The sequence below is a fragment of the Pipra filicauda genome, unplaced genomic scaffold (genome assembly GCF_003945595.2).
Source record: "Pipra filicauda isolate LSUMZ 115617 unplaced genomic scaffold, ASM394559v2 scaffold217_size2002032_pilon, whole genome shotgun sequence".
NCBI lineage: Eukaryota > Metazoa > Chordata > Aves > Passeriformes > Pipridae > Pipra > Pipra filicauda.
The window spans coordinates 539,897-567,004 of record NW_024104329.1 but is presented as its reverse complement, the minus strand read 5'-3'; the positions used below and the strand labels follow the sequence as shown (position 1 = coordinate 567,004).

The 27,108-nt window shown below is 44.8% G+C and overlaps 1 protein-coding gene across 1 annotated transcript in view; it reads left to right on the top strand.

Moving 5' to 3' along the window:
* The window catches only part of MUC2 (mucin 2, oligomeric mucus/gel-forming), a 55,943-nt gene that overhangs the window by 16,771 nt on the left and 12,064 nt on the right, over positions 1-27,108 (top strand). Inside the window, exons 23-44 of the mRNA XM_039381202.1 lie at positions 913-1,152; positions 2,274-2,430; positions 3,397-3,525; positions 5,290-5,437; positions 6,197-6,240; positions 6,807-7,004; positions 7,389-7,418; positions 7,783-8,277; positions 8,936-9,244; positions 10,327-10,518; positions 11,700-12,254; positions 13,633-13,872; positions 15,014-15,253; positions 16,194-16,385; positions 17,460-17,699; positions 18,642-18,881; positions 19,831-20,070; positions 21,011-21,202; positions 22,277-22,516; positions 23,459-23,698; positions 24,639-24,875; positions 25,960-26,669. Coding sequence (XP_039237136.1) covers positions 913-1,152; positions 2,274-2,430; positions 3,397-3,525; positions 5,290-5,437; positions 6,197-6,240; positions 6,807-7,004; positions 7,389-7,418; positions 7,783-8,277; positions 8,936-9,244; positions 10,327-10,518; positions 11,700-12,254; positions 13,633-13,872; positions 15,014-15,253; positions 16,194-16,385; positions 17,460-17,699; positions 18,642-18,881; positions 19,831-20,070; positions 21,011-21,202; positions 22,277-22,516; positions 23,459-23,698; positions 24,639-24,875; positions 25,960-26,669 — 5,508 coding nt within the window. The remainder of the gene's footprint in view (positions 1-912; positions 1,153-2,273; positions 2,431-3,396; positions 3,526-5,289; positions 5,438-6,196; positions 6,241-6,806; positions 7,005-7,388; positions 7,419-7,782; positions 8,278-8,935; positions 9,245-10,326; positions 10,519-11,699; positions 12,255-13,632; positions 13,873-15,013; positions 15,254-16,193; positions 16,386-17,459; positions 17,700-18,641; positions 18,882-19,830; positions 20,071-21,010; positions 21,203-22,276; positions 22,517-23,458; positions 23,699-24,638; positions 24,876-25,959; positions 26,670-27,108) is intronic.

Here is a 27,108-nt window from a genome sequence, read left to right as displayed (position 1 = left end):
TCAGTTTCTATATCCTCTTCACATTGATTAGCTTGCATTATTACTACCACAGCTTGCAGAGGTGCTACTGGGGTTTCTTACAGTCTATCACAATGCATTGCAGAGAATGCATAGGATATAATTGCAGTAGAGCTAAACATCTAACACACTCTGAGTTTGTGAACGTTGATAGCCAACCATCTAAAGTAATTTAGGGATGCAAACTGACAGGACAAGCACTTGGAAACCTATGTGCAATCTCAACCCTGTATTAAAACCAAACTCCCTCTGCATTGTATGGGGATGGTTCTGGTTTCTGAAAATCAGCATGCTGAATTGGAGAGTATTGAGGCATTGTATAAACAGGGATGTACTATATCTTGAGAGGCTGATGGACCTTAAATAGCACTACCAAAAATTCGCTACTGAGGGTAGATTGTGAAGTACTTTCTTTGAAGTAAAAGGGGTCCCTGTAATTTCTTTTCCATGGATGAGGCAATAGTGCTCGTTATGTTAGAAGCTTTTTAAAAAAACAGTTTTGAGCTGAATTGAATTACCTCAGACTTATATTAATAGCTGAGCTATGATAAATTGAGAAGAATGGAAAATAAATTAATTCTTCTCAGCTGAAAAAGGCTTGGCCACTCTTTAGCATTTTAAGTGGATATGGAGACAGAGATATGGAATGTATATGCTAGATATAATTGGTTTCAAGGAGGGAAGACATGGCAGCTGAATAGTTTGCTGAGTACACAGACAAATAAAAATTTATTTTCTGTACAAATGATTTGGGAGTAAAGATGAAAGTCATCATTTACACAGACAGTCAGCCGTCATCTTTAATGTCAATGTTTTGCTCTTACTTTACCAGAGCCTGTTTCTCACTTCCATGGTATATTTAAAAACTGTGGATATGTCAATTTTCTTTTCAAGGGCAAAGTGTGTGGTCTGTGTGGCAACTTTGATGACAAGTCGAACAATGACTTTATAACAAGGAGCGGACTGCAGGAGACCAATGCTCTGAAGTTCGGGAATTCCTGGAAACAGTCTCCCTTGTGCCCAGATGTCACAGAAGAGATAAAGCCTTGTGATTTGAAACCACATCGGAAGTCCTGGGCAGAGAAAGAATGCAGCATCATCCTGAGCGAAGTCTTCAAAATTTGTCACTCCAAGGTTTGTAGAAGGAAGTAGATGATGGGACAGCACAGTGCATTTCTGTTACTGCAGCAGCAGAGAGACCATGAGAAATTAATGAAGAGATGGTTATTATGAATTAATGAGTAGAGGGATCTTTAATTAAGTCTTCAGTACAGCTACAGGTGTTAGCACATTTCACCTAGCCTTAGTTGAAGTAGACTGGGCCTCTGTGGCAGTGGGACTGTGTCAGCAGTGGTGGCAGCCCCAGCTGTACAAACCCATATTCGTCACCACAGTTTCACTGCTACTGCTTTGCAAGTCAGCTTCATAAATCTACCCTGTCTACGTCATGTTTGCTGCAGTTGCACCACCTCTTGTTGAGAGACAGTCAGTATTATAAGTTCTGAAAGACCTTACAATCATCAGACCCATCTCCTGACAGAAATGCATACTATACTTGAAAGGGTGCTGGTGAAGAGTCTACTTCTTCTTGTAGTGTTCAATCCACAGAAAGGATCTCCTTGGAGATCACTGACATCATGCAGTTTAGACAGGCAGGTGCCGGTACTGTGCCTCCAAATGGCCATAGCATACACAGTTTGTTCTTAACTCACAGTAGAGAAGTCACAAATAATTGTCAATTTATTTAATTTATTATATGTTTCTACTTCAGCAGCTAAAATCCAGTCTAAATTTCTCCTCTTGCAGTCCCAAGCAAAAAAATGCCTTGCTAATTTGTCATTAGATAAACTCTAAATACTGACAAGCACAATATTCATATTTGCTATGTAGAGCAGCCTTTCTGACGTTGCTCACCACTTGGTTGGCAAAGATTGCTGGAAGATAAGAATTCACTGGCATCAATTCAACTTGGATTTGAGAGCGCTAAAATGGAACTCTGTTAGAAAATGTGGGCACTGCCAAGGACTCTTATTTTTTTCAGTCATAGCAAATTATGAAGGTGCTGTATTTTTTAAGTCTATTATTACCCAAAATATATTGAGCAGCTTCACGCCTGTAAATGTTTATTTGTGATTTGGTAATTCTTAGAAACGGTCTCATTTCTACTGAGCTGAATTCCCATGTCTCAAGAGCTCTTAAACTTATTTGAAAACTAATTTGGAGATGAACTGGGGCATAATTTCTTTCCCCAACAGGTGGACCCAGTTCCTTTCTATGATGCTTGTGTTCATGATGCCTGCTCTTGTGACAGCGGTGGAGATTGTGAGTGCTTCTGTTCTGCAGTTGCTGCTTACGCCCAAGAATGTACCAAGGTTGAGGCCTGTGTTTTCTGGAGAACTCCTGATATATGCCGTGAGTAACAGTTAAACACAAATGTATCTTTCTAGCTGCTGTCAGAAAGTCAGTCAAATAAATCATTAATACTATTGCTGCAAGGTCATGCTGCCTACACAATGAAATTTATTTTCACAGCGTATCAGGGAACAAACAGGACTAGTAAATTTGTATATTTCAGTTGTCTTTTATTCAGCCGGGCTTCTTTCTTTTTCCCCTTTTCCCATTTTCACTTTTCCCTCTTTTCCCCTTTCCCCTTTCTCTCTTTTCCACTTTTCTCTTTCTGTTTAAAGTAATCCTTCCAGTTGATATTTGGTGAACTGCAACTCCCATTATCTTTTTCCTTTCTCATTTCTTCAAATTATTCGGAATCTGATTTTAGCAAAAAGCATGTAGCACTCCTGTGTAGATGAACCTAATTAATGTTGTGAACAATGTAAGATAGTACTTAAATTAATTTTATTACCCAAAAAGTACTCAAATAAAAATTTTGAGAATGGCAGAAATATAAAATTCTTTAATTTTAAAAATTCATTCTGTTTCAGAATTAGGGCTAATTGTTGTTTTTCAGTGTAAGAAGTCAGTGAAAAAAAAAATTATAAGTTTCAGTCAACTCTGATATATAAGTTAGTAAAAGCTCCTTTGTCCATAGTCATCTAAGCTGAATTTAAGCTGTATCCATAATGACTCATATGCTTGCTCTTGACCTGCTGCAGGTGACTCACAACCTATGTGATACAGCAAGATGGAACTATTTTGTATATACTGCAAAAATTTTTAGGAGTTTGCTAGTAGAAATCTTGGGCACCAGAGTTTTGCTGTACCCTAAGTTTAAGCATAGTAGCAGAAAGTCCAGGTCCTATACCTCAAGAGAAATTTTGCTGGCTTAACATGTAAATTTATTTATCTTGTGCCTTTAAAGACCTGATCAGAACTGCATTTGGACAACCCTGTTTTTAAGCAGCTTCTCTTTTTTCCCATCAGCAATATTTTGTGACTACTACAACCCTCGCGATGAGTGTGAGTGGCACTATGAGCCTTGTGGCAGTAACATCACAACCTGCAGGATGATTAATAATGTCAGCACCAACTTTACAGTACCATACCTGGAAGGTAATAAATTCCTTGCCATTTTTGTATTCTGTTTTGTATAACTTTGTGTACCTTTTAATGAGTATGGAATAATCAGTCAGCTTGATGAGATGTTCCTAAATCTGCTATGTTGAATTTGTCTCCAGTCTTACATAAATGTTTTCTATCATGGAATTTATTATTTATTAACATCAGTGGGCGGTAGTCAAAATGCTGTCAGCCATAAAACTGGGTCTCTGCTTTGGTAATATCCTCATACATGCAAGATTATTACACCATGGTTATTTTTTCCCTTCTTAAGGTATTTCAGGGAAGGAAAAATCTTTTATATGGCAAAGAAGCAAGTTACTGATAATTGGGTTTTTTTAACCTTATATATGCATCAACTTATAGCCTTATTTATGCATCAGATCATACTGATTTTACTGGATTAATGTGCAGCATTCTCCTACCTTTACCCTGGAAAATATCTTTGATATCAGACACACAGATGCTGCTGTATATTGGATTCTTATCAGAGATTCTATTTCATTTGTAGATGCCATATTAGTAGGTGAAAGTCCTTGTGCTTGACAACTGAAAAGGAATTTCATTTTATAGTGACTGCAATGATCCAAGAATGTGAATGACTTTACAAATGTCTTCTGTTTTACCACATGGTAAAGCTGGACAAAACAGTCACATTTTTGGCTACACAGTCTTTTGGTCTGGACTGGAAGCGCTTATCTCCGGTTTAGGGATTGAAAAGAAATGCCTCAAGCTTGACATTGCTTTGAACTGCTAGTGAAAAAATGAAAAAAAAAAAAAAAGCCACAAAACAAAACCCAAGGGAAAAAACCAAACCAAAACAAACCCCCCCCAAAATTCCTAACCAAAATATTTTTTAAAAATCAGCAAACCTCTGTGTTTTAAAATAGATTGTCTTACATTATTAGAAAGATTTGGAAAGTGTCAGAAGGCAGATTATTATATAACCAATTATCTTTCTAAATTATTTTTGTTGTTTATCTTCAATAGAAATGTAGAGCATGTCCTACTTTTGTTAGAACATCTTTATTACAGTCTGGCAGTGTAATGTGACTTTAAGTATCAGTTAATTACACAGTACTTCAGTTTAAAGGCTATGTAGAACTCCAGTGTAGTATGAAGAGGATTTCATAAGAGTTTATTTGGAGGCAGGACACATTAAATATTTTTTAAAGTGTATTTATATGAAAAATGCAATGAGAATTGACAGTCAATTAATCCCTTGCAGTGGAGTTTGGATTACTGACCAAGGGTATGGAAAAGTGCAGATAAATTATCAGTTTGAGGTGGAGATACCTGGTCTGTTACAGGCACGTAAACAAGTGCTATGTTCCAATAAATGTATTAAAAAACTTGTTTGTTAGTGAATTTGCTTCCATATTCCTCACAAAAGTATTGTTGATGTAGTGATCTATAGAAAAACTAGGATGTTTCTTTGTCTTAAACTTACTAGCTGCCCATAGAAATGAATATAAATTAGGGGTTTCTCCAAGATGTTGAAATAGGTAGGAAAAAATAGCTTCCCTAGTTTTCATTACAAAACCCTGACTCAATCCTCCTCACCCCAGTATTTTCAATGAAAACTGTTTAAGTCTTTTGGAAAGACTAATTGTTCAAGTATTGATTTGAATAGTTTTTGATTTCTTTCACTATGCTTGATTCAGTGAGAATCATTTACCTTCAGAAGGTAGCCTATCACTGAGTTAGCTTCTTATACTTTTTCTTCTTCTTGTATACTGGTTTACTTGTCATCAACAGGTTGCTACCCCAGATGTCCTAAGGACAAGCCTATTTATAATGAAGAGACAAAAGAATGTGTGCCTGAAGATCAATGCTGGTGTTACATCGATGGAATTCAAGTTCCCCCTGGGCATGAAATACCCACAGAAGAAAACTGTACAATATGGTATTTAAAAATTACAAAAACTCTTGCAGTAATTCAGGAAATAATTTATATATGCTAAGTCCCTCATTTACTTTACTGGGCTTCAAGCAAATAGAGGTGAAACTTCAGCTGAAGAGCTAGTATATTCTCGCATTTCATAATTTTCCATAACCATCCAGATTTCTGGTTGGTAGCCTTGTTATAATAAGTGTGTTACCAAATTCATTATTTATACTCTTTGACGTGATATAAATGTCATAATGGCATGAAACCTGGCTGAGTCTCTAGAACAACCTTTTGATTCTTCATGGCTCTGGGAAGAGAGGGACTACTCTGCTTTGCATTCTCACTTAAAACTGGACTTCTGAAATCACTATAATCTGAAATACTCTATTCTAGCCCTGAAAGAGATACTTGAGTCCTAACAGCTCAGTCATAGAGCCTTGCTAATGATAGCACTTATACTGCTGGCTCCACATGGTGACCCTTATCTAGCTGTAAGTTCACTGCTCTGAAAAACAGTTGTTATTGTACTGTTGCAACTTGCAACACAATGTGTTTCATGATAGTTTTAAAATGTTGTACTTAAAGAATGAAAGTGATGACATAGTTTGAATGAAACAATGATAGACAATACTAGAGAATATTGTATCCAGAAAAATACACAGTAGTGTGAATGAAGATCAAGCAAGAAATTTCTGTGTTTCTGTGCTCTTGGCTCTGCTAACAGCTGTCATAAAACATCAGCAACATTTTAATTTTTTAAAATTTTTCTTTTAGTGTCTGTGGCCCCTCAGGATCCATACAATGTAAACCAGTTCCAGGTAAATAATGTTTGGGGTTTTCTACAAACAATAGTTTAAAAATGCATAGAATTGCTAGGTCTAACTCTGCAAAAGAGTTAGTATTGATTTAGAATAATTCTCTCCAGTGCCAGTGAAAGTTCTGAACAAAGAAAATCGGGCAGCGCTTTGGTTGAATCTTACTGTTAGTACTTCTTGTTCAACCTTTATCTCATGTTCCTTCATTTTTTCTCCCCATGTCCTGTATTTAAACTAATGGATTTCACTACAAGAGTTTGCACTTCCTGAATATGTAGTTATTATGGAAAACTGTCAGATAGTAAATTACAATTATTAGTTCTCTCAGAACCTTAAAACTTAGTTTCTAAGTTGGTTTCTCCAAATGTTTTATGCAGGACTTGATTAAATATGTTCTCGTGTTACTTTAAATGTAAAGATAAATTAGCACAATATATTAGATCTAAGCTCCAGGTGCAGCTCTGAAAAAGCATGCATAACTCATGTAAATGGTCTCTTTTCCATAAGTATTTTGCCTTTGCCTCTTACCCGGTAGTAGAAAAATTGCACAGTAAAGCTCTTTCTTGCAGGGTGTCCTTGTGTCATCAATGGAACGAGTTATCAAGTGGGTCAGACTGTGGCACAAGTACAGGATGGTGACATATGTATAACATACATTTGTGCAGAAAATGGTTCTGTGGTTCCAGATAAAATCTACCCTTGTCCAACATCTTCTTCACCTACAGTCCTTTCAACCTCATTTCCTACCAGTACTCTTACCACCACAGGTAAATCTTCAACAGAGATGTGATTTAAAAATTGTTTTCTTAAAGAAAAGTATTTTAAATATTGAATGTATAAGTATATGGGATTATAGATGACACAGAGCAATGCTTATGACACAGATAGAGCAACACAATTTTATCACACTACGGTAAGAAAGATTTTAACATTTTGAGTTTATTTATTTCTTATAGAAGAAATTGTAACTATAAATGTACAGGGTGCCTTCCTAATTCTGACAAAAATGTTAGCATCTCAATATCCTAATGGGGTAGTAGAAATTTTCTCAGTAGTGTCAGCAAAGAATTATAATTAGGATATTTAAACATACTATTATATTTTTTGAAAGCTTGAAACTGATGGAGTGATCTCTTTTTGTTCTGTTTCAGTTACCACTACAAGCCATCCAGTGACTACAAGTAAGTTTTAAAATATCAGAGTTAAAAAATGTCAAAGAAATATTTAAAGGAAGAGTACAATAAAGACAATCACTACAGAAAAATATATTTAAAACAAAAATAAATAATTTTTTATAATTCCAAAAGTGTTATTGGTATAGACAGAAGAAGAACCTTTAAATGTGTCAGTTTGGTGATTTTATTTTGATGCAAAACTTCCAGTTTAAAACCCTGGTAATATAGAACCAATTTTAAAACTCTTTTCTTTGGAAAGATGACAAATTGCAATGCATTCCTCTAGTCCTTAATGGAAAAAAATAAAAAATTGATCTTCTCAGAATAGTCTCTGTAAACTCAGATGTGAAATCTCTGTCTTCTCTTGCAGCTCCATGCTTTGGATTAATCTGTGATTGGACTGAGTGGTTTGATGTTAGTAATCCTGAAGAAGATGGTGGTGACTATGAAACATACGATGAAATAAGAAAACATGGATACAAAATATGTGAAGCTCCTGAAAAAATTGAATGCAGGGCAGAGGATAAACCTGATGTGAGCTTAGAGGAACTTGGTCAGAAAGTGCAGTGTGATGTTTCGTATGGACTAATATGTAAAAATGAGGAGCAAGATGTAACTATGTGGCAACTTTGCTACAATTATGAAATCAGGGTAAACTGTTGTGAGTGGCAAGAAATTCCCTGTGAGATTACACCTACACCTAGTACACCACAAACTGCAACTTCAACCACCACCAAGACAACAGTACCTCTCACCACTACATCCAGGATTCCCACAGAAATTACCACCTCGCCCACACACATCGCTTCAACCACAAGTGAACTAGTACCATCAGTCTCCACTCCAGTAATTTCAACATCTCCAGGTATTTAACAGAAAAATACTCTCTGATTCTACCTTGCCATTGGAGAAATAAAGGCCTGTTGACTACTAAAGGCATGTAACCTTTATAGCACATGCTGTGCTGCAAGGAAGTCTTATGCAGGTTTGGGGGTTCTATATTTCTGCTAGAGACAACATTCCTGGAATGACCGGTTGTGTGAGATAAGAGGAGGCCATGCTTCAGGCTGCCATCACTAGAGGCATTATCTGTGTGGGGCTGTGTAGAATTGCTTCATCAGGCTGACATTGCAGCACAGGGAAATGCCATGATAACCAGGCAGGAACATATTCCTGGGTATACTTCCTTCCCTAACCACAGCTTCCCTTCTCAGCTCTTACTCCATGAGTTAGTAAGGTCTTTATGTAATGAGGCAGATACAGAAAGCCCCATCAAGATCCAAAGCACTGCTCTGCCCAATCTCTTGAATATTGGCTGGTCTTTCTGATTTTGTGAGAATTATCTTCCAGGACCATCCCTAGTCTCTTCGCTAGGAGGAGGAGGGCCATGACCTTGTCTGTGCATAGATTTCAAGGAGTCTGCTAACTGGGGCCAGAAAGGAAGGGCTACTGATAGAGGCCTTTCATGTGCCAAGAGTGGGCTGATTGCTATAGCAGCTCTCTAATGTGTAATTTCTGTTCAGTGTGTATCAAGTCCCACTCATGCATCTTGTGCCTTTGTCTGTTTTCTCTGTGCCTGCTGTTTCGAACAGGCCCAGGTTCATCGACACCGAGCACGGCATCCCCTTCAACAAAATCAACAACCACTCCCACTGCAGGACCAGGAGAGACTTCCACCAGCACTGCCAGCACCACGGTGCCCCCCATCAGCACCACCAGCAGCAGCACCCTGGGGACATTCTCAACTGTTACTGGATCACCAACACCCACCCCAACTACTTCAAGCACCTCCACGCCCACACCAACATTCACCACCACCGTACCACCTCCAGGTACTTCTCTGATCGGGGCTCTTGTATGTTCCTTTAGCTTGGGAGTAATGGAGATCCTTGAACACCTGCATTTGTGCATCCATATGGGATCAGGGATGGGTATAACTGCTGGGTGTCTCCTGAAACATCCTGTGCCCAGAGCTGGCCCTTGGACTGGCTGCTTCAGAAGCATTGAGGATTCAGGGGTCCTTGGGATAGAAGGTCTTGGCTTCCCTGATTGTACAGGGTTTCGAGGAGGTATTTCATCCTGGTGCCTGGCTTAGACAAATGCTGAAGTGGTGGGAAATCTTGCTTTTACTGCTGTTAGACTTCATTTCGGAGGCTACTAAGAATTTAGTCCTTATACTTGTGTTGTGCAAGTGGATGGGGATACGTTTTGTGGCAATGTAAATTCAGGCATTGTTTTGGCAACAACTGTGCAGACTTTCTACTCATTCTCCTACTCCTTTTCCCTGTCAGTGCTAAGGCTTGAAAGTAGTTATAGAGGTAGGAAGGAAGGATTCTCCTGGCAGGCTTTTGGGAAAGTTTCACTCTGCATACTGCCACTTGATGTGAACTGCAGTCTTTGGTTGATGAGATCCACTATTGGTTGGGAAGTCCTTCATCAGTTTGACATCACACCACAGGAAAATCACATGACAATCAGGCACGAAGATATTCCTGTGCATATTTCCTTCCTTGACCACAGCTTCCACTCTCAGCTCTAACTCCATGTGATGGGAAGGTGTTCTAGGTAATGAGGCAGAGATAGAATTCCCAAGGCAGACTGAAATCATTATACATCCTTGTCACTTATTGACTGGTCTTTCTGATTTTCTGAGAAACACCTTCCAGCACCATTCTAATCTCTTTGCTAATAAAGGACAACCATGACCCTATCCATGAATGGATTTGCAAGGAATCTACTTCCTAGGGCAGAAAGGAAGGGCTAGTGATAGAGGCCTTTCATGTGCCAAGTGTAGGCTGACTGCTGTAGGTCTCTGGCAGCTGCCTAACATGCAATTTCTGTTCAGAGCATATGGAGTCCCACTCATGCATCTTGTGCCTTTGTCTGTTTTCTCTGTGCCTGCTGTTTCGAACAGGCCCAGGTTCATCGACACCGAGCACGGCATCCCCTTCAACAAAATCAACAACCACTCCCACTGCAAGACCAGGAGAGACTTCCACCAGCACTGCCAGCACCACGGTGCCCCCCATCAGCACCACCAGCAGCAGCACTCCAGGGACAACCACAACTGTTCCTGGATTACCAACATCCTCTCCAACTCCTGAAGGTATGTTCCCAATACCAATAATTCCCACCAAAACCCCTCCGCCTCCAACTGCAGAAGCAACAAATGATTCTGTGGCTCTGTTGTCATTTTTTGTATTGCTATGGGAGCAATGAAGACCTAAGAGCACCTGCATTAGTGCATGTCTATGGGATCAGGGATGGTTGTAACTGCTGGGCATCTGCTGAAACAACCTGTGCCCAAAATTGGCTCTTAGGCTGACTGCTTCAGAAGGCACAAGAATTCAGGGGTCCTGGATAGAAGGTCTTAGCTTCCCTGATTTTAAGGGCTCCACGGATGTATTTCATCCTGGTGCCCAGCTTAGACAGATGCTGAAGTGGTGGGAAGTCTTGCTTTTGCTGCTTTTGGACCCTGTCCTTCTGCTGCCAAGAATACAGTCATTGTACCCATGGTGTGTAATTGGAACAGGACTTGGCTGTGTGGCCCTGTCATTCCGGCTCTCTTTGGGCACAGGCCGTGCAGACTTTCTTCCAGTTTTTGGCCCGTGTTGTCTGTGGCCGTTGGTCCCACTTACCTGCATTTCTGGGTTTAGGAAGCTTTGAAGGTTTTCTCCTTCAGGGTCGGGGGAAACGATATCAGTATGGAGGTAGCTCCTTTCTATGTACACAAGCTCTGTGCCGCTGGGTTCTCCCAGTGGTGCCATTAGTGCTTGTCTCTGGCTGTCTGTGCACTGCTGGGAAGCAGCTGATGTTTTAGCAGCAGCATCTGTCCTGCGTCTCCTTTCCCTGTGCTCGCACCCATTGCAGTGGCTGTTTTCTCCCTGAGACAGGGAGGTGGTGCACGTGGTACAAGAAGCTGAGAGAGTGGTGTTAGTCCCTGCTTAGTCCTGCTCTGCCTCATGAGTGGCTCTTACGTGAGTGGTTCCTGCACATGAGAGGCCAAACGAAGCAATGTTGACCGAGCTGCGAGGGGCAGACCCATAGCTCGGCAGTGCCTGTGTCCTGATTTGGGCCCAGAGTGGTTTGTAGGGCACATAAGGGTAGGCCTCCCCACACAAGTGAGCTTTGTTGTGGTCAGGACTGGCTGACTACTGTGGCAGTGTCTGAGGGGTGCTGCTGTGTGCAGTGGGTGCCCAGAGCCCCACCCATGGGTGAGCAGGTGCTCCCAGCTTGTTGTCTCTGTTCTGTCTGTTTCTAATTGTTCATCTTGTTGTCACCTCCCAGGCTGTGAGTGCATCTGGACGGACTGGATTGATGTGAGTTACCCGGATAGCTCTGACAGAAACGGTGGTGACTACGAAACGCTGGAGAATATTCACAAGGTCAACCCCTCCTGGGTCTGTGCAAAAGTTGAGAATATTTCATGCAGAGCAGAGAAATTCCCTAACGTTCCCATTGCAGATTTAGGGCAGATCGTGGAATGCAGTGTTAACACAGGGCTCATCTGTAACAATAGAGATCAGCACATAGGAGGTATAATACCTCAGCCAGTCTGCCTGAATTACGAGATTAGTGTGTGCTGCACCCCCGACAAACCAGAGTGTCTTCCACCTCATACCCCAAGCACGACAACATCCACAACGAGCAGTGTAATCTCTTCAACAATATCAACAACTGCTTCAACATCAGTGCCAACAGAGACTCCCAGCACGATCAGCAGCACCACAGTGCCCCCCAGCAGCACCACCAGCAGCAGCACCCCGGGGACACCACCCATCTCTACTACTTCAAGCACATCCACACCCACACCAACATACACCACCACCGTACCACCTCCAGGTACTTCTCTGATCGGGGCTCTCATGTGTTTCCATGCTATGGGAGAAATGAAGGTCCCTGGGCACCTCCACTTTTGCCTCTGGGTGGGATTGGAGATGGGATTAATTGCTGTGCATCCCCTTGAAGTAACCTGTGCCCAAAGCTGGCCCTTGGGTTGGCTGCTTCAGAAGTGTTGAGGACTCAGGGGTCCTGGGGAGAAGGTCTTGGCTTCCCTGATTGTACAGGGCTCTGAGGAGGGGTTTCATCCTGATGCTCAGCTTAGAGAAATGCTGAGCTGATGGGAAATCTTGCTGTTGCTGCTGTTGGACATCATTGTTCAGCTGGCGAGAACACATCAGTGGACCCACGGTGTGCAACTGGAGCATGGCTGCGTTTTGTGGCACTGGCATTTCACGTGCTGTTTGTGCAGAGCTGCGCAGACTTTCTTCCCTTTCTCCTCCTGCTCTGCAGTGTCAGTGCTAGTGACTGGCCGTGGTTATAGATATAGGAAGGAAGGATTCCCCTGGCAGGCTTTTAGGAACTGTTTCACTCTGCAAACTGCCACTTGCTGTGAACTGTGGTTTTTGGTTGATGCTTTGGCTGAAGAGATCCACTAGAATTCTGGGAAGCCCTTCATCAGGCTGACATTAAGCAACAGGGAAATCCCATGGCAATCAGGCAGGGACATATTCACAGAATCAGCTAGGTTGGAAAAGATCTCTGAAATCACTGAGTCCAACCTATGACCCAACACCACTGTGTCAATTTGACCATGGCACTAAGTGCCACATCCAGTCTTTCCATTATGCTTCCAGGGACGGTGACTCCACCACCTCCCCAGGGACACCCTTGCAATGTCTAATCACCCATTCTGTGAAGTAATACCTACTAATGTTCAACCTAAGCGTTCCCTGGCTCAGCGTGAGACTATGTCCTCTTATCCCGTCAAAACATTCGTCATTTTGTTCCTGTGCACAGTTCCTTCCCTGCTCACAGCTTCCCCTCTTAGCTCTCAATTCATGAGTTAGTGAGATGTTGCAGGTAATGAGGCAGACGTAGAATGCCCAAGCCAGACTGAAAGCATTACTCCTCCTTATCTCTTGCGTATTGGCAAGAGGTCTTTCTGATTTTGTGAGAAGCGCCTTCCAGCACCGTCCCTGGTCTCTCTGCTAGGAGGGGAGGGCCATGACCCTGTCAGTGCACAGATTTTCAAGGAGTCTTCTTTCTGGGGCCAGAAAGGAAGGGCTACTGATAGAGACCTTTCATGTGCCAAGAGTGGGCTGACCTCTTTCCATGTGTGGCAGCTGCCTAACATGCAATTTCTGTTCAGTCCGTGTGGAGTCCCACTCATGCATCTTGTGCCTTTGTCTGTTTTCTCTGTGCCTGCTGTTTCGAACAGGCCCAGGTTCATCGACACCGAGCACGGCATCCCCTTCAACAAAATCAACAACCAGTCCCACTGCAGGACCAGGGGAGACTTCCACCAGCACTGCCAGCACCACGGTGCCCCCCATCAGCACCACCAGCAGCAGCACCCCGGGGACATTCTCAGCTCTTCCTGGATCACCAACACCCACCCCAACTACTTCAAGCACATCCACGCCCACACCAACATTCACCACCACCGTACCACCTCCAGGTACTTCTCTGATCGGGGCTCCTGTGTGTTTCCTTGTTGTGAGAGAAATGGAGGTGTGTATGCATGTCCATTTGTGCGTCTCCGTGGGATCAGGGATGGGTGTAACTGTTGGGCATCTGGTGAAATAACTGGTGCCTTAAGCTGGCCTTTCAGCTGGCTATTTCATTTGGAACATGAATTCAGGACTTCTGGGGAGAAAATTAAGCCAGTGGACTCATGGTGTGCAATTGGAGCAGGGCTTCATTTTTTGGCACCGGCATTTTCATTGTTTTTACAGAGTTGTGCAGATTTTCCTCCATTTCTCTTCATGCATTCCCTGTCCCTAGTAATGGTTGGCAGTGGTTGTCGATGTAGAAAGGAAGGATTCTCCTGGCAGGCGTTTAGGAACAGTTTCACCCTGCAGACTGCTGCTTGACATGAACTGTGGTCTTTGGCTGCCGACATCCAGCAGAGCTCTGGGAAACCCTTCATCAGGCTGACATCAGACTACAGGGAAATCCCATGAAAATCAGACAGGAACATATCCCTGTGCATACTTCCTTTGCTGACCACACCTTCTCCTCAGTGCTTACTCCATGTCTTAGCGAGATGTTTATGCAATGAGGCAGATACAGAAAACCCCATCCAGATCAAAAGCACTGCTCTACCCAATCTCTTGAAAATCAGATGGTTTTTCTGATTTTGTGAGAATCACCTTCCAGGACCATCCCTAGTCTCTTTGCTAGGAGAGGAGGGCCATGACCCTGTCTGTCAACAGATTTCAGGCATTGGAATGGGCTGCCCAAAGAGGTGGTGGATTCACCATCCCTGGAGATTTTTAAACGCAGATTGGACGAGGCACTGAGTGCCATGATCTAGTAAATGGACTGGATTTGGACCAAGGGTTGGACTCGATGATCTCGGAGGTCTTTTCCAACCCAATCGATTCTATGATTCTATGATTCTATGATTTCAAGGAGTCGGCTAACTGGTCCCAGAAAGGAAGGGCTACTGATAGAGGCCTTTCACGTGCCAAGAGTGGGCTGACCTCTTTCCATCTGTGGCAGCTGCCTCATATGCACTTTCTGTTCAGTGCATGTGGAGTCCCACTCATGCATCTTGTGCCTTTGTCTGTTTTCTCTGTGCCTGCTGTTTCGAACAGGCCCAGGTTCATCGACACCGAGCACGGCATCCCCTTCAACAAAATCAACAACCAGTCCCACTGCAGGACCAGGGGAGACTTCCACCAGCACTGCCAGCACCACGGTGCCCCCCATCAGCACCACCAGCAGCAGCACCCCGGGGACATTCTCAACTGTTACTGGATCACCAACACCCATCTCAACTACTTCAAGCACATCTGTGCCCACACCAACATACACCACCACCGTACCACCTCCAGGTACTTCTCTGATCGGGGCTCCTGTGTGTTTCCTTGTTGTGAGAGAAATGGAGGTGTGTATGCATGTCCATTTGTGCATCTCCGTGGGATCAGGGATGGGTGTAACTGTTGGGCATCTGGTGAAATAACTGGTGCCTTAAGCTGGCCTTTCAGCTGGCTATTTCATTTGGAACATGAATTCAGGACTTCTGGGGAGAAAATTAAGTCAGTGGACCCATGGTGTGCAATAGGAGTGGTGCTTCATTTTTTGGCACCGGTATTTTTGGTGTTTTCCCAGAGCTGTGCAGAATTTCTTTCCTTTCTCTTCATGCATTCCCTGTCCCTAGTAATGGTTGACAGTGGTTGTAGACGTAGAAAGGAAGGATTCTCCTGGCAGGCGTTTAGGAACAGTTTCACCCTGCAGACTGCCACTTGACATGAACTGTGGTCTTTTGCTGCCGACATCCAGCAGTGCTCTGGGAAGCCCTTCATCAGGCTGACATCAGACTACAGGGAAATCCCATGAAAATCAGACAGGAACATATCCCTGTGCATACTTCCTTTGCTGACCACACCTTCTCCTCAGTGCTTACTCCATGACTTAGCGAGATGTTTATGCAATGAGGCAGACACAGAAAGCCCCATCAAGATCCAAAGTACTGCTCTTGAATATTGGCTGGTCTTTCTGATTTTGTGAGAAGCACCTTCCAGCGCCGTCCCTAGTCTCTTTGCTAGGAGAGGAGGGCCATGACCCTGTCTGTGCACAGATTTTCAAGGAGTCTTCTTTCTGGGGCCAGAAAGGAAGGGCTACTGATAGAGGCCTTTCATGTGCCAAGAGTGGGCTGAACTCTTTCCATGTGTGGCAGCTGCCTAACATGCAATTTCTGTTCAGAGTATATGGAGTCCCACTCATGCATCTTGTGTCTTTGTCTGTTTTCTCTGTGCCTGCTGTTTCGAACAGGCCCAGGTTCATCGACACCGAGCACGGCATCTCCTTCAACAAAATCAACAACCAGTCCCACTGCAGGACCAGGGGAGACTTCAATCAGCACTGCCAGCACCACGGTGCCCCCCATCAGTACCACCAGCAGCAGCACCCCGGGGACATTCTCAGCTCTTCCTGGATCACCAACACCCACCCCAACTCCTGAAGGTATGTTCGGAATACCAATAATTCCCACCAAAACCCCTCCGCCTCCAACTGCAGAAGCAACAAATGATTCTGTGGCTCTGCTGTCATTTTTTGTATTGCTATGGGAGTAATGAAGGCCTAAGAGCACCTGCATTTGTGCATCTGTATGGGATCAGGGATGGAAGTAATTACTGGGCATCTGCTGAAACAGCCTGTGCCCAAAGTTGGCTCTTGGGCTGGCTGCTTCAGAAGGTACAAAGATTCAGGGGTCCTGGATGGAAGATCTTGGCTTCCCTGATTGTACAGGGCTCCAAGGAGATATTTCATCCTGGTGCCCAGTTTAGACAGATGCTGAAGTGGTGGGAAGTCTTGCTTTTGCTGCTGTTGGACCCTGTCCTTCCTCTGTCAAGAATATAGTCATTGTACCCGTGGTGTGCAATTGGAGCAGAGCTTGGTTTTGTGGCAGTCTAATTTCAACACTGTTTGGGCACTGCTGTGTAGATTTTCTTCCTTTCTCCTCATTCTTTGCCCTGGGAATAGTTTCACTCTGCAGACTGCCACTTGATGTGAACTGTGGTCTTTAGCTGATATGATCCACTAGTACTCTGGTCCTTCATCAGAGTGACATCACTCTACAGGGAAATCCCATGACAATCAGGCATGAACATATCACCATGCATATTTCCTTCCCTGGCCACAGCTTCCACTCTCAGCTCTTACTCCAGGATTTAATGAGGTGTTTAGGTAATGATGAAGAGATAGAAAACCCCAGCCAGATCAAAAGCATTACTCCACTCCATCTCCTACAGATTGGTAGATCTTTCTGATTTTGTGAGAAGCACCTTCCAGCACCATTCCTAGCCTCTTTGCCAGGAAAGGAGGGTCATGACCTTGTCTGTGTGCAGATTTTCAAGGAGTCTTCTTTCTGGGGCCAGAAAGGAAGGGCTACTGATAGAGGCCTTTCATGTGCCAAGAGTGGGCTGATTTCTTTCCATCTGTGGCAGCTGCCTCATATGCTATTTCTGTTCAGTGCGTGTGGAGTCCCACTCATGCTTCTTGTGCCTTTGTTTTCTCTGTGCCTGCTGTTTCGAACAGGCCCAGGTTCATCGACACCAAGCACAGCATTCCCTTCAACAAAATCAACAACCACTCCCACTGCAAGACCAGGGGAGACTTCCATCAGCACTGCCAGCACCACGGTGCCCCCCATCAGCACCACCAGCAGCAGCACCCCACGGACAACAACTGTTCCTGGCTCATCAACAACACCCATCTCAACTACTTCAAGCACATCTGTGCCAACACCACCATACACCACCACCCTACCAACTCCAGGTACTTCTGCATTCTGTGCTCTTGAATATTCCATTGATTTTGGAAAAATGGAAGTCCATAATCACCTCCATTTTGCCGCTGTATGGGATTGTGGATAGGTATGGATGCTGGGCATGCACTGAAACAGCCTATGTCCAAAGGAAATCTTGCTTTTCCTGTTGTTAGACGTCATCCCTCAGTGGTGAGAATGTAGTCACTGGAGCTGTGGTGTGCAATTGGAGTGGGACTTTTTCTTGTGGCACTGTCATTTCAGGTGCTTTTGGGGAACAACTCTGCAGACCTTCTTCCCTACCTCCTCTTTGTCCTGTCACTGCTAATGGTTGGCAGTGGTTCTAGATGTAGGAAGGAAGGATTCTCCTGGCAAGCTTTTGGGAACAATTTCACTGCAAACTGCCACTTGATGTGAACTGCAGTCTTTGGCTGATGAGATCCATTAGAATTCTCGGAGGCCTTACATCCGGGGGTCAATGAGCCAGAAGAATATCACATGATAATTAGGCAGGAACATATTCCTGTGCGTGTTTCGTTCCCTGGCCACACCTTCCCCTCTCTGCTCTTACTCCTAGAGTTAGTGAGATGTTGTAGGTAATGTGGCAGAGAGAGAATGATCAAGCCAGATCAAAAGAATTACTCCTCCTCATCTCTTGCCTATTGGCAAGAGGTCTTTCTGATTTTGTGAGAAGCGCCTTCCAGCATCATCTGTAGTCTCTTTGCTAGGAGAGGAGGGCCATGACCCTTTCTGTGTATGGATTTGCAAGGAATCTGCTTCCTGGGGCAGAAAGGAAGGGCTACTGATAGAGGCCTTTCACGTGCCAAGAGTGGGCTGACCTCTTTCCATCTGTGGCAGCTGCCTCATATGCTATTTCTGTTCAGTGCGTGTGGAGTCCCACTCATGCATCTTGTGCCTTTGTCTGTTTTCTCTGTGCCTGCTGTTTCGAACAGGCCCAGGTTCATCGACACCGAGCACGGCATCCCCTTCAACAAAATCAACAACCAGTCCCACTGCAGGACCAGGGGAGACCTCCACCAGCACTGCCAGCACCACGGTGCCCCCCATCAGCACCACCAGCAGCAGCACCCCGGGGACATTCTCAACTGTTACTGGATCACCAACACCCATCTCAACTACTTCAAGCACATCTGTGCCCACACCAACATACACCACCACCGTACCACCTCCAGGTACTTCTCTGATCGGGGCTCTTGTGTGTTTCCTTGTTGTGAGAGAAATGGAGGTGTGTATGCATGTCCATTTGTGCGTCTCCGTGGGATCAGGGATGGGTGTAACTGTTGGGCATCTGGTGAAATAACTGGTGCCTTAAGCTGGCCTTTCAGCTGGCTATTTCATTTGGAACATGGATTCAGGGCTTCTGGGGAGAAAACTAAGTCAGTGGACCCATGGTGTGCAATAGGAGCGGGGCTTCATTTTTTGGCACCGGCATTTTTGGTGTTTTCCCAGAGCTGTGCAGAATTTCTTTCCTTTCTCTTCATGCATTCCCTGTCCCTAGTAATGGTTGGCAGTGCTTGTAGATGTAGAAAGGAAGGATTCTCCTGGCAGGCGTTTAGGAACAGTTTCACCCTGCAGACTGCCACTTGACATGAACTGTGGTCTTTCGCTGCCGACATCCAGCAGTGCTCTGGGAAGCCCTTCATCAGGCTGACATCAGACTACAGGGAAATCCCATGAAAATCAGACAGGAACATATCCCTGTGCATACTTCCTTTGCTGACCACACCTTCTCCTCAGTGCTTACTCCATGTCTTAGCGAGATGTTTATGCAATGAGGCAGACACAGAAAGCCCCATCAAGATCCAAAGTACTGCTCTTGAATATTGGCTGGTCTTTCTGATTTTGTGAGAAGCACCTTCCAGCACCGTCCCTAGTCTCTTTGCTAGGAGAGGAGGGCCATGACCCTGTCTGTGCACCGATTTTCAAGGAGTCTTCTTTCTGGGGCCAGAAAGGAAGGGCTACTGATAGAGGCCTTTCATGTGCCAAGAGTGGGCTGCTGCCTCATATGCTATTTCATCTGTGGCAGCTGCCTCATATGCTATTTCTTATCAGTGCGTGTGGAGTCCCACTCATGCATCTTGTGCCTTTGTCTGTTTTCTCTGTGCCTGCTGTTTCGAACAGGCCCAGGTTCATCGACACCGAGCACGGCATCCCCTTCAACAAAATCAACAACCACTCCCACTGCAAGACCAGGAGAGACCTCCACCAGCACTGCCAGCACCACGGTGCCCCCCATCAGCACCACCAGCAGCAGCACCCCACGGACAACAACTGTTCCTGGCTCATCAACAACACCCATCTCAACTACTTCAAGGACATCTGTGCCAACACCAACATACACCACCACCGTACCACCTCCAGGTACTTCTCTGATCGGGGCTCCTGTGTGTTTCCTTGTTGTGAGAGAAATGGAGGTGTGTATGCATGTCCATTTGTGCATCTCCGTGGGATCAGGGATGGGTGTAACTGTTGGGCATCTGGTGAAATAACTGGTGCCTTAAGCTGGCCTTTCAGCTGGCTATTTCATTTGGAACATGAATTCAGGACTTCTGGGGAGAAAATTAAGTCAGTGGACCCATGGTGTGCAATAGGAGTGGTGCTTCATTTTTTGGCACCGGTATTTTTGGTGTTTTCCCAGAGCTGTGCAGAATTTCTTTCCTTTCTCTTCATGCATTCCCTGTCCCTAGTAATGGTTGACAGTGGTTGTAGACGTAGAAAGGAAGGATTCTCCTGGCAGGCGTTTAGGAACAGTTTCACCCTGCAGACTGCCACTTGACATGAACTGTGGTCTTTTGCTGCCGACATCCAGCAGTGCTCTGGGAAGCCCTTCATCAGGCTGACATCAGACTACAGGGAAATCCCATGAAAATCAGACAGGAACATATCCCTGTGCATACTTCCTTTGCTGACCACACCTTCTCCTCAGTGCTTACTCCATGACTTAGCGAGATGTTTATGCAATGAGGCAGACACAGAAAGCCCCATCAAGATCCAAAGTACTGCTCTTGAATATTGGCTGGTCTTTCTGATTTTGTGAGAAGCACCTTCCAGCACCGTCCCTAGTCTCTTTGCTAGGAGAGGAGGGCCATGACCCTGTCTGTGCACAGATTTTCAAGGAGTCTTCTTTCTGGGGCCAGAAAGGAAGGGCTACTGATAGAGGCCTTTCATGTGCCAAGAGTGGGCTGACCTCTTTCCATGTGTGGCAGCTGCCTAACATGCAATTTCTGTTCAGAGTATATGGAGTCCCACTCATGCATCTTGTGTCTTTGTCTGTTTTCTCTGTGCCTGCTGTTTCGAACAGGCCCAGGTTCATCGACACCGAGCACGGCATCTCCTTCAACAAAATCAACAACCAGTCCCACTGCAGGACCAGGGGAGACTTCAATCAGCACTGCCAGCACCACGGTGCCCCCCATCAGTACCACCAGCAGCAGCACCCCGGGGACATTCTCAGCTCTTCCTGGATCACCAACACCCACCCCAACTCCTGAAGGTATGTTCGGAATACCAATAATTCCCACCAAAACCCCTCCGCCTCCAACTGCAGAAGCAACAAATGATTCTGTGGCTCTGCTGTCATTTTTTGTATTGCTATGGGAGTAATGAAGGCCTAAGAGCACCTGCATTTGTGCATCTGTATGGGATCAGGGATGGAAGTAATTACTGGGCATCTGCTGAAACAGCCTGTGCCCAAAGTTGGCTCTTGGGCTGGCTGCTTCAGAAGGTACAAAGATTCAGGGGTCCTGGATGGAAGATCTTGGCTTCCCTGATTGTACAGGGCTCCAAGGAGATATTTCATCCTGGTGCCCAGTTTAGACAGATGCTGAAGTGGTGGGAAGTCTTGCTTTTGCTGCTGTTGGACCCTGTCCTTCCTCTGTCAAGAATATAGTCATTGTACCCGTGGTGTGCAATTGGAGCAGAGCTTGGTTTTGTGGCAGTCTAATTTCAACACTGTTTGGGCACTGCTGTGTAGATTTTCTTCCTTTCTCCTCATTCTTTGCCCTGGGAATAGTTTCACTCTGCAGACTGCCACTTGATGTGAACTGTGGTCTTTAGCTGATATGATCCACTAGTACTCTGGTCCTTCATCAGAGTGACATCACTCTACAGGGAAATCCCATGACAATCAGGCATGAACATATCACCATGCATATTTCCTTCCCTGGCCACAGCTTCCACTCTCAGCTCTTACTCCAGGATTTAATGAGGTGTTTAGGTAATGATGAAGAGATAGAAAACCCCAGCCAGATCAAAAGCATTACTCCACTCCATCTCCTACAGATTGGTAGATCTTTCTGATTTTGTGAGAAGCACCTTCCAGCACCATTCCTAGCCTCTTTGCCAGGAAAGGAGGGTCATGACCTTGTCTGTGTGCAGATTTTCAAGGAGTCTTCTTTCTGGGGCCAGAAAGGAAGGGCTACTGATAGAGGCCTTTCATGTGCCAAGAGTGGGCTGATTTCTTTCCATCTGTGGCAGCTGCCTCATATGCTATTTCTGTTCAGTGCGTGTGGAGTCCCACTCATGCATTTTGTGCCTTTGTTTTCTCTGTGCCTGCTGTTTCGAACAGGCCCAGGTTCATCGACACCAAGCACAGCATTCCCTTCAACAAAATCAACAACCACTCCCACTGCAAGACCAGGGGAGACTTCCATCAGCACTGCCAGCACCACGGTGCCCCCCATCAGCACCACCAGCAGCAGCACCCCACGGACAACAACTGTTCCTGGCTCATCAACAACACCCATCTCAACTACTTCAAGCACATCTGTGCCAACACCACCATACACCACCACCCTACCAACTCCAGGTACTTCTGCATTCTGTGCTCTTGAATATTCCATTGATTTTGGAAAAATGGAAGTCCATAATCACCTCCATTTTGCCGCTGTATGGGATTGTGGATAGGTATGGATGCTGGGCATGCACTGAAACAGCCTATGTCCAAAGGAAATCTTGCTTTTCCTGTTGTTAGACGTCATCCCTCAGTGGTGAGAATGTAGTCACTGGAGCTGTGGTGTGCAATTGGAGTGGGACTTTTTCTTGTGGCACTGTCATTTCAGGTGCTTTTGGGGAACAACTCTGCAGACCTTCTTCCCTACCTCCTCTTTGTCCTGTCACTGCTAATGGTTGGCAGTGGTTCTAGATGTAGGAAGGAAGGATTCTCCTGGCAGACTTTTGGGAACAATTTCACTGCACACTGCCACTTGATGTGAACTGCAGTCTTTGGCTGATGAGATCCATTAGAATTCTCGGAGGCCTTACATCCGGGGGTCAATGAGCCAGAAGAATATCACATGATAATTAGGCAGGAACATATTCCTGTGCGTGTTTCGTTCCCTGGCCACACCTTCCCCTCTCTGCTCTTACTCCTAGAGTTAGTGAGATGTTGTAGGTAATGTGGCAGAGAGAGAATGATCAAGCCAGATCAAAAGAATTACTCCTCCTCATCTCTTGCCTATTGGCAAGAGGTCTTTCTGATTTTGTGAGAAGCGCCTTCCAGCATCATCTGTAGTCTCTTTGCTAGGAGAGGAGGGCCATGACCCTTTCTGTGTATGGATTTGCAAGGAATCTGCTTCCTGGGGCAGAAAGGAAGGGCTACTGATAGAGGCCTTTCACGTGCCAAGAGTGGGCTGACCTCTTTCCATCTGTGGCAGCTGCCTCATATGCTATTTCTGTTCAGTGCGTGTGGAGTCCCACTCATGCATCTTGTGCCTTTGTCTGTTTTCTCTGTGCCTGCTGTTTCGAACAGGCCCAGGTTCATCGACACCGAGCACGGCATCCCCTTCAACAAAATCAACAACCAGTCCCACTGCAGGACCAGGGGAGACCTCCACCAGCACTGCCAGCACCACGGTGCCCCCCATCAGCACCACCAGCAGCAGCACCCCGGGGACATTCTCAACTGTTACTGGATCACCAACACCCATCTCAACTACTTCAAGCACATCTGTGCCCACACCAACATACACCACCACCGTACCACCTCCAGGTACTTCTCTGATCGGGGCTCCTGTGTGTTTCCTTGTTGTGAGAGAAATGGAGGTGTGTATGCATGTCCATTTGTGCGTCTCCGTGGGATCAGGGATGGGTGTAACTGTTGGGCATCTGGTGAAATAACTGGTGCCTTAAGCTGGCCTTTCAGCTGGCTATTTCATTTGGAACATGGATTCAGGGCTTCTGGGGAGAAAATTAAGCCAGTGGACTCATGGTGTGCAATTGGAGCGGGGCTTCATTTTTTGGCACCGGCATTTTCATTGTTTTTACAGAGTTGTGCAGATTTTCCTCCATTTCTCTTCATGCATTCCCTGTCCCTAGTAATGGTTGGCAGTGGTTGTAGATGTAGAAAGGAAGGATTCTCCTGGCAGGCGTTTAGGAACAGTTTCACCCTGCAGACTGCTGCTTGACATGAACTGTGGTCTTTTGCTGCCGACATCCAGCAGTGCTCTGGGAAGCCCTTCATCAGGCTGACATCAGACTACAGGGAAATCCCATGAAAATCAGACAGGAACATATCCCTGTGCATACTTCCTTTGCTGACCACACCTTCTCCTCAGTGCTTACTCCATGACTTAGCGAGATGTTTATGCAATGAGGCAGACACAGAAAGCCCCATCAAGATCCAAAGTACTGCTCTTGAATATTGGCTGGTCTTTCTGATTTTGTGAGAAGCACCTTCCAGCACCGTCCCTAGTCTCTTTGCTAGGAGAGGAGGGCCATGACCCTGTCTGTGCACAGATTTTCAAGGAGTCTTCTTTCTGGGGCCAGAAAGGAAGGGCTACTGATAGAGACCTTTCATGTGCCAAGAGTGGGGTGACCTCTTTCCATGTGTGGCAGCTGCCTAACATGCAATTTCTGTTCAGAGCATATGGAGTCCCACTCATGCATCTTGTGCCTTTGTCTGTTTTCTCTGTGCCTGCTGTTTCGAACAGGCCCAGGTTCATCGACACCGAGCACGGCATCCCCTTCAACAAAATCAACAACCACTCCCACTGCAAGACCAGGGGAGACTTCAATCAGCACTGCCAGCACCACGGTGCCCCCCATCAGCACCACCAGCAGCAGCACCCCGGGGACATTCTCAACTGTTCCTGGATCATCAACAACCACCTCTCCTCCTATAAGTATTGTCACCAGGACCCCTCAACCTCCAACTACATTACCATTAGGTAATTCTGTGGCTTTCTTTTCCTTTGTGGGTTTGAGAAATTTGGATTTATTGGCAGCTTACCATGTTTCTTTAGTTTTTATAGTCTTCAGGAGTGTGGTTGATGTGTATTTCCAAAAAATCATACAAAGCTAACATTTTGGCAGCAATGTCAGTATCCTCTGCCATCCCAGGGAATCTTCCTCTGTAAGAATACAATGAAGTACATGAAGGGGTTTGCCTGTTCTCACCCAGATGCAAATTAATATTTTGTTGAAGGACTCTCTCTGTGGACTGTGTGGGCAGAAACAGTGTATCTTACTTCCTCCAGCATCATTACTGCACTCTTATTATGTACACAGTACTACTCTATCTACCGTGTGTCACATTATGCTATAAAAGCACAAACAGATGGCTCTGAGGCTGGCCTCTGAGTTCCCTGGACACTTTCTAAAATGCTGATTAAATACTATTTTAAAGGAATCTGCATTGCCCATAATGAAAACTGGCCATGTGAAAATGAAAAACCAGAATAGTGAATTGGGGTTCCTAACATCCCAAAATATCTTATGAGTGAGTCATCTTAAGGATCTGGGAGTTAGATATAGAACGTGTACTGTCTCCAGCAACTGCTGGAGTTAGTTAGTTTCGTTAGAATCAGATGACTGAGCATAATCAATGGTGGTATGAATGTGCCACATGAAGTAGCACAGGGAATAATGGTCTGTCCATAGAATATAGTAAGATGGCAATACAGAATTAATCAGAGTTCACTGAGCATTGATCACTCAATGGATTCCCCTGGATTTAGGACAGCTGAACTCTTCTCTGCAGTATCAAGTTTTAACATTACGGAAGCTCTTCCACCTGAGATTGATTGTTGATCAAGCTTTTATATCAGTCTCCTATAGAAGATGTAGGAGATTTTATTAATAATCCCTCTGTGATGCAAAACCCATTAATAAAACAGTTTCTGTTTTATTTTTATCTAAAGACCCTATGCTTATATTTGTTGAATTACATTTGCTCATTAGAAAATGAGATGAAATTATGAAGAAAATGCAATTTCCCTACCTAAAATACTGTGTTTTCTCCCTGTCATAAAGAGGGTACAACACCTCGATCAGAGACACCGACAAAGACAAGTACTCCAGTTACTCCTTCAGCTACTCCACTGCCAACAACTAGAACAACAGAAAGAGGAAGTACAGTGTTTACCAGAAGCACCACTATTCAGCAGTCAACATCCTCGGTGTCAACAAGCCCAGTGACTGTCACCATCTCTGAAGTCACTGAAACAGGATCGACCCCCAAAACTACCCCTTCAGGCCCCACACCCTCAAGATCCACCAGCACCACACCAGTAACAGAAACACCTAGCCATGAGACCACTACCACCAGGACCGCAAGCCCCCCAACAGGATCACATACCGCCCCTGTCAGCACCACAACTTCAGGACCATCCTCTCTGGGGTCTACTCCTAGCAGTACTGCATCTCTGTCTTCAGCATCAACCAGCTCTGTGCCAGTCACCACCTCTGGTACTACTCCAACCAAAACCTTTACCACCACTTCAGGAACCACCTCTAGCAGTTTTACCATAAGCACTGCAACCACCACCTCCACCACCTTAGAAACTCTTTCACCTGGCTCAACTAGTACATCTGGGCCAACTGCAACATCAACTGCAGTCACCACTACAGGAAGTTCTACATACAGTACCGTTACTCCAGTTAGTGGCTCAAGTTCAACTACAGGTCTAACACCAACTACGCCTAAAAAAATATGTTCTATTTTACCTAATGAATCTTATGAGGTGAGTAGATCTCATGGTTTTTTTAGCATTCTGATTTGGATGGAGACTAGACACATAACTTCAATGTTAGTAACATACAGAGTAGGCATTGAACTGGATAGAAAAGGAAGATTCAGTCTGTTCTATTTCTTTCTGTTTTCTTGGGTATCAGCGAGACATCTAATGATATTCAGATTGATATATACTGCTATTAATTCTTCAAGGATCGTTTTTAAAAAGTTTTCTTCAAGGAGCTAGATCCCTGTTCAGTGTTTCTCTTTATTGCAGGATAACTTTGATGAAGAGGTAACCAAGAGCTAAGTGGTGCTAAACTATCTTTTCTGTTTGTGCTTTTGACTAGGTCCAAAGTGGGAAAATATTGTGTGTTTACAGTGCAGCCCAATAAGAAACCAGAGCATTGAATTTGTCTGAGTTTTGAAAGAGTCATACTTGTTCATAT